Source organism: Aethalodelphis obliquidens, unplaced genomic scaffold (genome assembly GCF_003676395.1).
Source record: "Aethalodelphis obliquidens isolate GAN/ISIS:26980383/991018 unplaced genomic scaffold, ASM367639v1 scaffold15, whole genome shotgun sequence".
NCBI classification, from domain to species: domain Eukaryota; kingdom Metazoa; phylum Chordata; class Mammalia; order Artiodactyla; family Delphinidae; genus Aethalodelphis; species Aethalodelphis obliquidens.
The window spans coordinates 13821542-13837509 of record NW_020837959.1 but is presented as its reverse complement, the minus strand read 5'-3'; the positions used below and the strand labels follow the sequence as shown (position 1 = coordinate 13837509).

At 36.5% G+C, this 15968-nt stretch overlaps 1 protein-coding gene across 2 annotated transcripts in view; it reads right to left on the bottom strand.

The window, feature by feature from the left end:
- UGGT2 (UDP-glucose glycoprotein glucosyltransferase 2) overlaps positions 1–15968 on the bottom strand; it is a 164129-nt gene that overhangs the window by 127427 nt on the left and 20734 nt on the right. For both annotated transcript variants that reach the window (XM_027115971.1, XM_027115972.1), the window contains exons 6-8: positions 10980–11079; positions 8328–8400; positions 5866–5966 (exon numbers count right to left, since the gene is read on the bottom strand). In XM_027115971.1, the coding sequence (XP_026971772.1) occupies positions 5866–5966; positions 8328–8400; positions 10980–11079 (274 nt within the window). The remainder of the gene's footprint in view (positions 1–5865; positions 5967–8327; positions 8401–10979; positions 11080–15968) is intronic.

Genomic DNA, 15968 nt, shown 5'->3' with positions numbered 1-15968 from the left:
CACTACCTAATAGTGAAGCATTTTGTTTCTCTTTAACACCTCACCAGAATTGGAATCCTAGCTTGTCAAATACTAGTAAAACGACCAGTTTATCACAGCGAGACTAGTTTTGTTTCTACCTTTTCAGTGTACAGTGGCGAATCCAGTTGGAGTCAAAGCCTAGAAAAGATGTTCCCAGGGCAGCCTCCCATGGACTGGTAAAGTCTAGTAGACCAAGGTTCAAACTCCAGCTCTACATCACTTACTAGCTGAATAACTCTAAATAGAATTTCCTTAACTACCTAAGAATGTTTCCACTCCCCAGCACTAGTGGAGCTATCAGTGCTCACTAAAATCTAATTGCGAACACAATGGACTCTTTTCAGTCCTTATCTTGCCAGGATCCTTCTGCCATAGGATCACTTCCTGACAAGAAAAAGTAGAACTTTCTATTCAATAAGTGGTGCTGGAAAAACTGGATGTCCACATGCAAAAGAATAAAACTGGACCCCTATTTTACACTCTATACAAAAATCAACTCAAAATACTTTAAAGACTTGAACTTATGACCTGAAACCATAAAACTCCTAGAAGAAAACACAGGGGGGTAAGTTCCTTAGCACTGGTCTTGGCAGTGAATTTTTGGATTTGACATCAAAAACAAAGACAACAAAAGGAAAAATAAACAAGTGGGACTATATCATACTAAAAAGTTTCTGCACAGCAAGGAAATCATCAGCAAAATGAAAAGGCAGCCTATGTAATGGGGGAAAATATCTGCACATCATTATATCTGATAAGGGGTTACTATTCAAAATATACAAGTAACTCGTGTAAACTGCTACAGCCACTATTGAAAACATTACAGAGATTCCTCAAGAAATTAAACAGAACTACCATATGATCCAGCAATCCCACTTCTGGGTATATATCCAAAGGAAATGAAATCAATATCTTGAGAGATACCTGCACTCTCATGTTCATTGAAGCATTAGTCACAATAGCCAAGATATGTAAACCACCTAAATCTCTGTGGACAAATGAATGGATAAAGAAACTGTGGTGTATATAAACACAATGGAATATTATTCAGCCTTAAAAAAGAAGGAAATCCTGCCATTTGCAACAATGTGGATGGACTGTGCGGGCATTATGCTAAGTAAAATAAGCCAGACAAGAAAAAAAAACACTGCACAGCATCACTTATACATGGAATCTAAAAAACGTCAAACTCATAGAAACAGAGAGTAGAAAAGTAGCTGCCAGAGGCTGAGGGTGGGAGAGACGGGGAAAGGCTAGGAAAAGGGTACAAACTTTCAGCTCTAAGACTGAATAAAATCGGAGGATTTAATGTGTAATATGGTGACTATAGTTGATAACATTGTATCATATAATTGAAATGTATTAAAAGAGTAGAACTTAAATGTTCTAACCTCAAAAAAAGTACCCGATACATAAGTAGGTGCTCAATATTGATGAATGAATGGGTGAATGAACAGTAAACTTACAAATAAGATCCTTTATGTGTCTTCTTATTCTATTGCTATTAAAGGCAATTTTAAGTAACATAATTTTTAACTGGTGTGTATATATTTATGCTTTTTTAGATGAGAAAACTTAGTCATTACTTATATGATTGATATAACAACTTATAAAAGAGGATTTCTTGTTTTGTTTTGTTTATGTATCTTTTTAAATTGAAGTAGAGTTGATTTACAATGTTGTGCCCATCTCTGCTGTACAGCAAAGTGACTCAGGTATCCACATAGGTACCTCCTTTTTTTGGTATTCTTTTCCATTACGGTTTATCACAAGATAGTGAATATAGTTCCCTGTGCTATACAGTAGGACCTTGTTGCTTATCCATTCTAAATGTAATAGTTTGCACCCACCAACCCCAAACTCCCATTCCATCTCTCTTCCCCCACCCTTGGCAACCACAAGTCTGATCTCTGTCTGTGAGTCTGCTTCTACTTTGCAGATAAGTTCATTTGTGCCATACTTTAGATTCCACATACAAGGGATATCATTTGGTATTTGTCTTTCTCCTTCTGACTTAACTTAGTATGATAATCTCCAGTTGCATCCATGTTGCTGCAAATGGCATTATTTCATTCTTTTTTATGGCTGAGTAGTATCCCATTGTATACCTGTACTGCATCTTCTTTATCCATTCATCTGTCAATGGACATTTAGGTTGTTTCCACGTTTTGGCTATTGTGAATAGTGCTGCTATGAACACCGGGGTGCATACATCTTTTCGAATTACAGTCTTGTCCAGGTATATGCCCAGGAGTGGGATTGCTGGATCATAGGGCAATTCTACTTTTAGGTTTCTGGAACCTCCGTACTGTTTTCCATAGTGTCTGCACCAACTTACACTCCCACTAACCGTGTAGGAGGGTTCCCCTTTTCTCCACACCCTCTCCAGCATTTGTTACTTTTAGACTTTTTAATGATGGCCATTCTGACCAGTGTGAGGTGGTACCTCACTGTAGTTTTGATTTGCATTTCGAAAGAGTATTTCTTTTGAGGATAGCATATGATGAAAGACCTTGCCTGAGAGCATTTGGCTGCATGATGTTATACTTAAAAACAGTACAACACAGAGGGAAAGAAAGAATTTAGGCTCTAAAATGAGAGAGACCTGCTGACTTTAGGTATCGCTGATTTGTGCTTTATGAGACTGGTGACCTCGGACTAATTATTTTGTGTGTATGTTTCTCAGTTTCCTCATCTGTAAAAGCAGGATATCTATCAATACCCCATGAGTTTTTTTAAAAAAATTAACTACGATGATGCATATAAAGAGCCTAATACTGTGCCCGACAAATAGTATTAGCTAATATTTTTATCACCGCCAATCACCAGCATCATCACGACCATGGACAGCTATATTTTGCTCAGGTCTGATAGCATAACTGGTCTTTTAAAACTTTTTACAACATGAATGGAATTTTGCTTCACATATGCTGTTCAAAAGCCCCTGAAAATTCACTCATGAAATCAGAGAAACTGTAAATGACAAGTAAATGAATATAATATTAGCATAGTCTATTAACATCTTTTGCTTTTTTCTAAACTATTCCCTACCTAGATGACTCATAAATTATTTAAGTCCTTCACTTTGCCTCTGAAATCCAGATTCCCATATTTAACTGTTTTCCTGGTTTCATCACTTGGATACTTCAAAAGCAGCACGTTCAATACCAAATTTGTGATATTCCCACCCATCTTTGCCCAAATTTGGTCCTCTTTAGTCTTCTCTTTCCAGAAAATCCACCACTGTCCATCCAGCTGGGTAAACCATGAATCCAGCAGTTGTTCCTGATGTCTTCTCTCCCTCACACTCCATTTGCAGCCCCTTGAAAGGGTCTTTGATCTTCTCCCTAAATAACCCACCCTCAAATTTATTCTAGCCCTTCCTCAGATCTCAATTCAATCACCACTTCTTGAGGAGCCCTCCCATTTCTGTTACCCCTTCCCTGCCCCCATCCCACCAGTCAGATCTTCCTGGTATATGCCCTTCTTCATCTTACGTCCCTTTACTTTGCAGCAATTACAATGCTGATTTTTACATTGGTTTTTAAAGTTGTTTATGTTTGTCCAAGATCCTTTGAATAAACGCGGTGTCTGCTTTGACTCTTATTTTATCTTCAGAATACAGCACTTTTTCAAAGTGTCAGTTGGAACCCATTAGTTAGTAGTGAAATCACATTAGTGGATAATGTGAAGGGTTTTTTTTCTCAAATGAAATAGGGTAGAGTAAAAGAAAGTCTTGGGCTTCCCTAGTGATGCAGTGGTTAAGAATCCACCTGCCAATTCGGGAGACAAGGGTTCGAGCCCTGGTCCGGGAAGACCCCACGTGCCGCGGAGCAACTAAGCCCGTGCGCCCTAGAAGCCCGTGCTCTGCCAAGAGAAGCCACCGCAATGAGAAGCCCACGCACCGCAGCAAAGAGTAGTCCCTGCTCACTACGACTAGAGAAAGCCCGCGTGCAGCAACGAAGACCAAGCACAGCCAAAAATAAATACATACATTTTTTTCAAGTCTTACAGAATTAATAAAATGTGGTAAACATACATATCTATGCTGAAGCTTTCTTTTTAGTTTTAAGCATATCTGTGTATTCACACATTACACACTTGTGTATGGGTCTTGATGTAAAATATACTTCCTACTCCAGGTCTCAGCCAAAAATTATAAAACCATGGCTGTGGGGACATGACTGACTCATAGTAGAAATTCAAGAAACACTTGTTAAATCAATCAACAAAGGAAAAGGTCCTGATCACTTACCCTCTCCTGAATCTACTTCCTTGGCTTCTGTAATGTGCTCTTTCTTCCATCTCTCATCATTCCACCGTGTCTACTTTCCCCACGCGGACGAGCATGCGGACACTCCCTTGGGCACTGATTTGGGCACCCTACACTTTCGGTTAGCGCCCCCCACCTTTAAAAAACCTCTATGCTAATATTTTCAACTTTTAAATCTTCTCCTTTTAGTATAAGGACTTTATATTCACCCCACCACTGGACCTGGTCTCATCTGGATATGTCACCATCACGTTAAGTCTATCTTTTTTTAACGCCAGTCTCATTATTTCTGGGCCCCGTATTCAACCCCCAAACCCACTTACATGTTTTATATTCTCTCTACTCAGGCTCCAAGCTGGAAATTTTAAATTCATCTTTGACTCTTTTCATCTCCTAAATATTTGCTAAACCTGGCCTTCCTCTCTATGCCTTTTACCACAGTCATAGTTCTATCTCTCGCTACACTAATTCAATGATGTCTTAACTAGACTTCCTGTTTCTAGTCCATTCAAATATACCTTCCACAGACATCAGTGAGGTTAATTACAAGTAAGCTAACTTTGCATGTTCTCTGTTTACCAGCCTTCAGAAGCACCCTATCACTTACAATTTTCTAAATTATGGGTCTCTGAAATTGACTGCACTGACAGCTAAAAAGCTCTAAAAATATACTAAACCCCACTGAATTGTACTCTTTAAATGGGTGAACTGCATATCAAGTATATTTCAGTAAGTTATTATATTAAAAAAAAGTTGATGAGAGATGTGATAAAATTATAGATTCCACAGAAAAGTGACATATTCCCATGACCCACTAAACATTACAAATAATAAGAAAGAAAATTACAAACTGAAAAGGAATTTTGGTTCATTCTCCAAATTTGGTTCAGTCTCAAAATATCTGCTTATAGGATGTCGGTGTGGGAGCTATTCTAAGTTCGCAATGAAACATGCAATGGTCTGTTAAGATCAAATTTTTTTTTTTTTTTTTTTTGCGGTACGCGGGCCTCTCACTGTTGCGGCCTCTCCTGTTGAGGTCCAGACATGGAGGCTCAGCGGCCATGGCTCACGGGCCCAGCTGCTCCGCGGCACGTGGGATCTTCCCGGACCGGGGCACGAACCCACGTCCCCTGCATCGGCAGGCAGACTCTCAACCACTGTGCCACCAGGGAAGCCCAAGATCAAAATTTTAAAGAGAAGAAAACTAAGATTTAGTTCTGATTTCTCCTGACTTACTAATCAGGATTTCTAATCAATGCTAAAGGTTCTCTGAAATGTGATTTAATACCTGAGATGAATCTATAACTCGTGTACACTTTAAAAATGATTAGATGATATCAAATAACTGTACTTTATATAATTTTAAATCTCACAAACATAAAAATATGGTTTGCTTGATGAATAACCTTTTAATTAAATTTGTATTTCCACAAAAGTAATGTATATTAGTCACATCATTAATAATTATTAGTGCCTATGAAATAATTTATATCATGTTATATAAAAGCCTATTTAACAAAACAGAGATAAGTTACCAATATGCTATGTTAATGTGGACTGAAATACTATACCTTGTAGTTCCCAGACTTTCAAAGGCATCATTTCGTTATTACTCTCAATCAGGTATTTTTGGAATGTTGTCAGATTATCTCTAAGATCTGAATATCTTTCTCTGTATTAGAATATTAAGTAATGTTAATTATCATCATCTACTACAAATTACCACTATACAAGCAGTATATTTTTGAAATTAACTTTTCAAAATATTTAGACACAAACTAACTGTTCATCAAGATAATAATAAATAGTGAGGCAGCTATATCCACAGAACTTAAAAAAAAATGAGGGAGATATGCATGTCTACTTTTTTCAATGTATAAAACGAAACAAAAGAAAACAAAATCTGGAAGGATGTACTCTCATTTGTTAACATTACCTGTAAGGGATCCAAGTGTGAGGGCAGAATTATTAGTTTTTAGTTATACACTTTTTATTTAACATTTTATAAATTACAAGTCTTGCTTTTATAATTAGAAATGAAAACTATTTTATAAGGAAAGACATTAATGCTTCCTATACAATTTTAGAGTTTACTCTATTTCTGAAAAGTTCCATCTTTGAAACTTATAAAAAACTTAAATAAGATAATTCTGCCTAATTAAACATATCTAGTATTTTCTAGAGAGTGCCAAATAATGCAGCATATTTTACTATACATATAATAAAAACTATAATCTTTATTCTTCCATCTCTCATGAAATCAAAACACAGTACCATTTCATATTATTAGAATTGTTATAAAAAAAACTTTATGTAGCTATCAGCACAATTTATAAACAAATACATATTTTCAACAGTAAAGAGAAATAAATATTTTAAAATGTGAGATGAAAAATAAATATACAGAAATAGATTAATCTTATAGTTAACAATAATAAATGTACTACAATTTCATATCTTGCAATTTTATTACAATGTGGGACCACATTTTGAAAATGAATCAAGTCTGCTCTTACAGTGAGAAAGCAAAAGAACTTCTTTGAAAAGAAGTTCACTATGAATTAAATTAACCACTCCTTTCTCAATATTTTAAGTTACAGAGTAATACTAAGTTTATAAGAGCTGTTATATTGTTTTTCATGTTTAATCATAAGCTTAACAATAATTTTCACGGCTAAAACTTTTTATGTAATTCAGGCAAAAACACATTATTCATACAATACCTCAAAGCAGAAGGTTCTTGCCTAAATCAATTAACTGTGTAAAAACTAACTCTGAGTATTTCCTCTCTAAAAAAACTAATATCCCAGGGTTCCAAAGGCTTTCTGAAAGACGTGCAATTTATTCCCATAAATAGTTACGTTTAAAAAAAAACAGGGCTTCCCTGGTGGTGCAGTGGTTGAGAGTCCGCCTGCTGATGCAGGGGACACGGGTTCGTGCCCCGGTCCGGGAAGATCCCACATGCCGCGGAGCAGCTGGGCCCGTGAGCCATGGCCGCTGAGCCTGCGTGTCCAGAGCCTGTGCTCCACAACGGGAGAGGCCACAACAGTGAGAGGCCCGCGTACCTGCCCCACCACAAAAAAAAAAAAAAAAACAGGACTATGGATTCTAAGATGCAAGACACAGCTGGAAATGGAATAAAAATGTTATCTACTAAATAAAAATCTTACTTAAATCCATTTTACAAGATGCATTAACTTTTTAAGGCCACTAGTATACAACTTGTCCAGTAAACCGTAGAAATATAACTCAGTCATCTGTATGAAGGAGCATAGTGTCCAAAAATGTTCCCCTCACTCTGTACAGTTATCTACTCCCCAGGAGAACGGACCTAAGTGTCCTTTATAAATATTTGTAATACTAAATAAGAACTAAAGATACTAATAAAAATGGTTCTTTATTTTTAATTAATGTTGTCTTTATAATAGAATCATAAACTTTCCCTTCTTGTAAATAAGAGAAACGACACATAAAAAGACAACAATCCCCACCCCCATGAACATTCAGAGAGCACTCACCATCCTATTCCTTGTCCTCAATCAGTGATGCAGGAAAAAAGAAGGGGGACAGAACTTCAATTTTTTGAAAGGTTACTTATATGTGTATATGAAATTAAGACCAGAAGTTAAAAGGTATTTAATATGGCAATACCTGGCACAGAAATTTAGGGAAATAAATATTTTCTCTTCGAGACATGAAATTTTTTTCATGCTAAAAATCCAATATTAACTATGATTTTTGTAACCCATTAGATCTGTAAAAGAGTCCATAAATTTTTGTTTTAGTTTTAGCCAGAGATAACTCTGATCACTTTCAATTCCAATATCTCTAACCATACTCATTATCCTGTGGAATTAGCGATTATTTTTCAATTTTGTGCTTTTCTGCATTAACCATGTGTTACTTTTGTAATAAAAACAATAGTATGTATATTTTTAAAATGTGAGACATATGCCAACCCAGAATATGGAATCAAGTCCTTTAAAAACAAACTTAAGAGTATAGTAATACTTTCATTTCAATTCAGACTTACTTTAATTTCCCAAAGAGAAACCCTTGAACTTCATTTGTTTCGGTAATATCTTCTACAGTAGTATTAGTCACAGCTATATTTTGGAAACAAAAGCAAAATGAAAATATTTCAGACTGGAAAATATGTAATAAAAAATTAGAAGAACTCAGCATAAAATCAAATTCCATTTGTTTTACCTTGTTTTTCTTTCGTGGATCAGCTTAATGAGACATGAGTGTGCTCTCTTTTTAAACAAGCTTGATGATTAAATATTTAAAAACCATCATAAATGCTCTATAGATCATTTCATCATCAAGTTCTATTTTATACCAGAACGATAAACCAAGGAGTGTGCAACGAACCCTGGGCTTAGCTCTTAAGCCAGCAAGGAATCCAAACCCTAACAGATACAGGAGTTCTCACATTTTTTCTGACACCTTTAGACGTAATCAAGAAATCTTTAGAAAGACACCAAAACTCATGGCCTCAAAGAATAAGGATATATGTTATGTTCATTTCTCTTCCCCTCTCCTTTACTTACCAATAATTATAGCATACGGTGTGGTAAGTGGTATGCATGAGGGTACCCTGGGATTCTAAGAATCTGTGACCGTAAGCAGTGTGGGCTACACTCCATCAGAGCTCAGCAAGTACACTTCTCCCTTCTTACTCGTCTGAGAGTCTGGACCTCTAGGACTGCAACTAAAAACACCGGGTGCTTTGATCCAGTCTTCCTTTCCCTCCCTTTCATTCATTCATCAGGCAAATATTTATCGACTGCCTTCTATGACGCCCGACGCCTGCCAGACAGACACCAGGAAGAGAGACGCAAAAGACACAAACCTCAGTTGGTGGAAAAGGAGACAAACAGACAATTTTAACAGACTGTTTAAAACTTTTCCAAAAGAAAGCACAAAATATGTGGAATACTGAAAAGGGAAAGCCTTCCTCTGACAGAGCAGGAAGATGGGCAGCCATCTCAGAGGTACTGACTGATACACATGATCCTTAAAAGATGAATTGGCCTTAGATGAATAAGAGAGGTGGGAGAACGGAGGAAGGCTTCAGGCAGCAGGAATAGCATATGCTAAGGGATGAGGGTGCTCTACAGAGGTCACGAGGGCTGGGCATGGAGCCACACATGGAGGCGTCCAGGGAACAGAAAATTATTCTGTATAGTAGTTTAGTGTTACAGGACTACAGTGTACAAATGAGAGGGCTGAGGGACAGTGATTAGGCAGTAAGAGGCCAGAATGTGAAAAGCTGTCTCTGTTATGCTATATAGGACTTGAATTTATGAGGAGGTTACAGGGAACCAGTCCAGGATTTTAATTGGTGGAATCATAAAGTCAGATTTTCATCATAAGAAGTGCAGTCAGAAAGCACTGTGGAGAACAGATGGAATATTCTATTTGGGGGATGAGGGGACTAGGGGTACTGAAGAGGTCAGCTAGAAGCCTGACACCCATATACAGAGGGAAAAAAAGAAGTGAACTAAAGGAGTGGAAACTAGAATGGAGAGAAAATATATTCCAAATGTACGACAAAATTTAATGTGCAATTCGTAATATAGAAATACATGTGATCACATGACTTTAAAAAAAAATTCTATAAGCCCAAGGATGGCTAGAAAATGCCTTATGTTACTACCATGACTGTTAAACAAGATACTACATTATAAAGCATTGTAGAGCTGTATACAAGCTATATGGAAATATATAAAATCTGGGCATTATTATTTCTACTATACTTTTTCAGTAACTCTTTAACCAGCAGGATTTTCAGTCACAATAATACAGATGTTGATTTGCAGCACATTCAATAGGAGGGCTAGAGCTAAGCTGTGATCAGGGTAGGGCTGCCAGGACCAGATCTTGAATAGAAAAACAAAATTGTAGCAGAAGCAACATCTGAGACCATATAAAAGAATGAATTAGAAACTCTTAACCAAGAATCAGGTACAAATACATTTCCAATGAGCCAGGTAACAAAAAATTTCCATAAGAATCTCAAAAGTTCTTTAGTGTTTTTAGGTCTCCAGAATCCTTCATCTAGAGCATGCGTTCAGTACACAGAACACAGACACTGGACTGGTAGATCACAGATCTAATCAATCTACTTCATCTAACCATCAACTCACAGCCCTCTCCATCCCACTTCAAAACAAAAACAAAAGCAAAAACACAAGACCATCATCCTCACTTCATTACATATAAACACTTCAGACCAAGACTTGGAAGGCAGTGCTACCAATGAGTTTTAGGTTTACTGAGATACTGATCCCCTCAGAGCCCCCCCACCCTTGCTCCCAGGGGGTGACTGGGCACATCATGGGCCAGTCTGAGCTCCTGGGTCAGTCACCTCTAGCTGTAAGCAGCCTCATCTATTGCTTCTACATACCCTACATATATTATCAATTTTTATATGTTGCGGAAAATGGTTGGGAAGCCATTGAGTAAAAGCAAATATGCTACTTCCACTTTCTGAAGTTTTTGAGAGCACAATAATATGAAATGTATTTCTTTTAGTTTAAATTCCGACTAAGGAGGAACATGTCTACCCTGTCTCCAGCCTCAAATTAATGTGTGTAAGATTACAGTCATTTTCTTTTTTCAACTGAAGTGTGTAAGCCTCCAAATTTTCATTCTACTCGAATACAGAGAATAAACTTACTTTTGACTTGGGTATCATCCAACGCTTTGTATTCTGTACTCTTAATCGCTAGCTCCACACCATAGCCAGACAAGTACATTTTCTTCTGTGAGGCTGGTTTCTGTTCAAACACATTTATTTTTAAAAAAAAAAAAAAAAAAGAGAGAGAGAGAGAAAATATTTAGTCAAACATCTGCTTTTGAATTCAGAATGACTGTGTATTAGGACATTAGGGTAAATGACTAATATTGAAGTAATCACTGTGAAATATTGTTATTTGGGGGATATTTATACTCTCTCTAGACAGTCTATCAAGGAACTAGAATTTGGTTGATTACCACTTCTTTACTTTCTAAAATCTTTGTCATGACTCTGATGTTTTAATTACTTTTTTACAATGAAAAAAAAATCTGATCTTTTTCTGTTATACCATGGTAACTTTGCCATCTTTCCCACGAATTAATTAACAGAGGATCCCATACAATCGAGTTTCAACACAACTGTACTCTTTTGGGGGAACTACACAAGATTTGCTAAACCAGTAAATGCTATTCATTTGCTAGTTGTCTGCATGTAGGACATCCAGAGTGTCCCCAAAAGCACATACTAGAAAGTAGAGGCAAAGGAAACAAAAATGCTCAGTGCCTTGAACAACCTATTTAAGTCTTTCTTCATGTTTCTCAATGATTAAAATATACCAAATGCCACAAATTAATACCTATGCTTGCAGTGAGAGGTAACAATTTGCCTAAACCTGAGTTGTCTGAAGTATTTATGATCAGCATTTGGTACCTTTTCTTTCACCTTTCCAAAAGTGCAAATATAAAACGTACTTCTAGAGACTACTCTGTGAAGGAAGAGAAGTCATCACATTTTTTCAAAAAAGTAAGCAACCTGGATGAATATATGTAATATTTTAGAAGATGTCTAAGGTTCTTTCTAGCTTCTAGACTGAAATTCTTATCAGTTGTGCTACAGTCATTACCATTTGGCATATTCTTTCATGGGTTAGAAAACGCATCTAATCTAGCACTCAGCAAACTCCTGTGAAGATGTTATGTGTCTTTGCTTAACTAACGTTTGCATGAGGGCAGTTTTGCAATTCTAAACATGACAGAGGAAGAGGCAGAGGACAAACAGAAAGAAAATCTTAACAGTGTACTACGGTTTTTAGTCTCTTCTTTCCTCCCCAAACTTCTCCCTCAGCCTTCAAAATAAGTATACGACCATAGTGACTATTCCTGGACTGTTCTATTTCTAAATAAGATGATGTAAGAATTAGTTTCAGATATGCAGACAAGTGTTTAACATTGCTGCCCACACTAAAATTTAATTTGCTAATTTCTCAGGCACATGCTATAATGAAAGATAGCATGAGGACACTGGGTTGTTTATAATTATAGTAATCTGACAAAGTTGAAAATCTTTTAAAGAGTTTTCAATTTCATCCAGCTCAATTTAAAAATGTATTTTGACTATCCACTCAAAAGACAATCAGTTGGTGGCTAGGCAAACTGAACCTCTAAGTCCACATATCTTGTTATAGTTCATAAAAGAAATGCAATTTCACATAACCAATTTCCATTATCAGTTCTGGAATGTTACCAGCTCCTCAATAATAAAGATAAATGTTTATTAACTTCATATTTACTTTCTCCTTTTGAAAGGTATTGATAAAAAATTTGAATTGTAGTTTAATAATTTTGGATTTGCCAACCAAAAATGCTCATAGGCTAAATCAACTGGTGAAAAAAATCTTTCTTCATTATCCTATTTCTTCTTTCCCCACAAAAAAGCATCTGTTCAGAAGGTAGCACAGGGACTTCCCTCGTGGCGCAGTGGTTAAGGATCCGCCTGCCAATGCAGGGTACACGGATTCGAGCCCTGGTCTGGGAAGATCCCACATGCTGCGGAGCAACAAAGCCCGTGCACCACAACTACTGAGCCTGTACTCTAGAGCCCGCGTGCCACAGCCACTGAAGCCTGCACGCCTAGAGGCCGCGCTCCGCAACAAGAGAAGCTACCGCAATGAGAAGCCCACGCACCAGCAATGAAAACCCAATGCAACTAAAAAAATAATAAATTAATTAATTTTAAAAAGTAGCACAAATAAGTCTACTTTTATTAGGATTACATGCTGACTAGATTTACAGTATAACTATTTTGGATGTACAATATGTCATTAATTAAGTAGAAGGCCATAATTTGATGCTACAAAGTACCCAGCTAGCTGGTGAATATGCTTTCACAGAAGTATATTTAATGGTCACATTCTCCAAATAATAGCTTGGGACACTGATTCCCAATAGATGACTATACCATCCAGGGCAGGGTGCATATTAAAACCACTTGGGGGACTTTTTTTAAAAAGATAAACATATACTTTGATCTCCCATTCCTTTTCTGATAATTGACATATAACATAGTATTAGTTTAAGGTGTGCAACATAATGATTTGATATCAATTCAAATCAAACCCTTGAACAGCATGGGTTTGAACTGCGTAAACTGCACTGGTCCACTTACACATGGATTTTTCTCAATAGTAAACACTACACTATTGCATAACCCATGGCTGGTTGAATCTGCATATGCTGAACCGTGGATACAGAGGAATGGCGTATATACGGAGGACCAGCTAGAAGCTATACAAAGATTTGTGAATGTGCAGAGTGTTGGAGCTCTTAACTTCCAAGTCGTTCAGGGTCAATTGTATTATGAAACGATTACCACAGTAAATTTAGTTCATGTCCATACCTCGCATAGCTACGGTTTTCTTTTTCTTGTAATGAGAACTTTAAGATCTACTCTCTTAGCAACTTTCAAATATTCAATAGAGTACTGATAAGTATAGTCATCATGCTGTACATTACATCCCCAGAACTTGTTTATCTTATATCTGGAAATTTGTACCTTTTGACCACCTTCACCCATCAACCCTCCCCACCCCTCAATTTCAGCAACCACCGATCAGTTCTCTGTTTCTATGCATTTGGTTTTTTTCACATTCCATATATGAAATCATATGATATTTGCCTTTTTCTGTCTGACTTAGCATAATGCCCTCAAAGTCCTTCCATGTTATTACAAATGGCAGGATTTCCTTCTTTTTTAAGGCCAAGTAATATTTCATTGGGCATGTGTGTATATATACACACACACACGACATTTATCTATTCATCCATCACTGGACACATAGGTTACTCCTATATAAGTAATGCTGCAACAAGTATGGGGGTGCAGATAGCTTTTCAAGATGGCGATTCCATTTCCTCGAGATATACACCCATCAGTGGAATTGCTGTATCATATGCTAGTTCTATTTTTAACTTTTTGAGGAACCTCTATACTGTTTTCCAGAGAGGCTGTACCATTTTACATTCCCACCAACAGTGCATTAGGGTTTCCCTTTCTCCACATCCTTACCAATGCTTGTTAACTCTTGTCTTTTTGACATATAGCTATTCTAACAGGTGTGAGGTGGCATCTCACTGTGGTTTTGATTTGCATTTCCCTGACAATTAGTGATGCTGAGCACCTTTTCATATACCTGGTGGTTATTTGCATGTCTTCTTTAGAAAAATGTTTATTCAGGTCCTTCGCCCATTTTTTAGTTGAACTGTTTCTTTTCATTTGCTCTTCAGTTGTATGAGTTCCTCTTGTATTTTGGATATTAACCCCTTATCATATATATGATTTGCAAATATTTCCTCCAATTCGGTAAGTTGCCTTTTCATTTTGTTGATGGTTTCCTTAGTTATGCAGAGGCTTTTATAGTTGGATGTAGTCCCACTTGTTTATTTTTGCTTCTATTGCCTCTGCTTTTAGGGTCAAATCCAAAAACTCACTGCCAAGACCAACGTCAAGAAGCTTTTCCTTTATGTTTTCTCTAGGTGTTTTATGGCTTCAGATTTTATGATTAAGTTATGAGCCCATTTTGACTTAATCTTTTTGAGTGCTATATGATAGGGGTCCAGTTTCATTTTTTTATGTGGCTGTCAGTTTTCCCAACACCGTTTATTGAAGAGACTATCTATTCCCCATTGAGTATTCTTGGCTCCCTTGTTAAATATTAGTTGATCATATATGCATAGGTTTATTTCTCAGCTCTCTGTTCTGTTCCATTGCTCTATGTATCTGTTTTATGCCAATACCATACAGTCTTAATCACTACAGCTTTCTAATATAGTTTGAAATCAGGACGTGTGATGCCTCCAGCTTCGTTCCTCTTTTTCAATATTGCTTTAAATTTTAAAGGTACTACAATTAAAATAATGCTATATTTGTATAGAATTAGATATATTATTGGAACAGAATAGAGTCTAAAAACATATATGCCTATGAAAACTTGGCATATGATGGATTAGTATAAAGAGTTAACTGTCCAATGAATTATGTGGAGACCAATGAATTTCCATATGGAACTAAAATTATGTCTCTACCTTACAGCAAATTCAAATATATCCAGATGAATTAAAAAGCAAAACACAAAGAACAGCACTTTAATTCTCACAAGAAAATATAAGAAAATGTCTTTATGGCATCATGAAGGAAATCATTAAGGAAAAGTTGGATAAATTTGAGTACAACTGCAATTAATACTTGCACTAAATGAAATATGACATATATATTTTTTATTACCAGGAGACCAGAAATACACAGAAGATGTTTGTAGAGTATAGAAGACCAGTATTCAGAATATGTTTTTAAAAATCTGTAAATGGGGGAGGAAAGCCCCAAAGAATCCAATATAAAAACAGGCAAAAGATATGGATAGGCAATTAAGTATATCTGTAATGCTTTTATTACTTTAAACATTAAATTCATCATGAATATTTTGGGAAATGCAAATTAAAACACTCTCTCCATGTTCAGAATATAGAAGTAAAAAACAAAGTCATTCCTCTAATGGCCATTATATTTTAATGTGTGATGGTGAGAGTTTGGTTGTGTTTGTGTGTGTGTGTGTGTGTGTGTGTGTGTGTGTGTGTGTGTGTGTGTGTGTGTGTG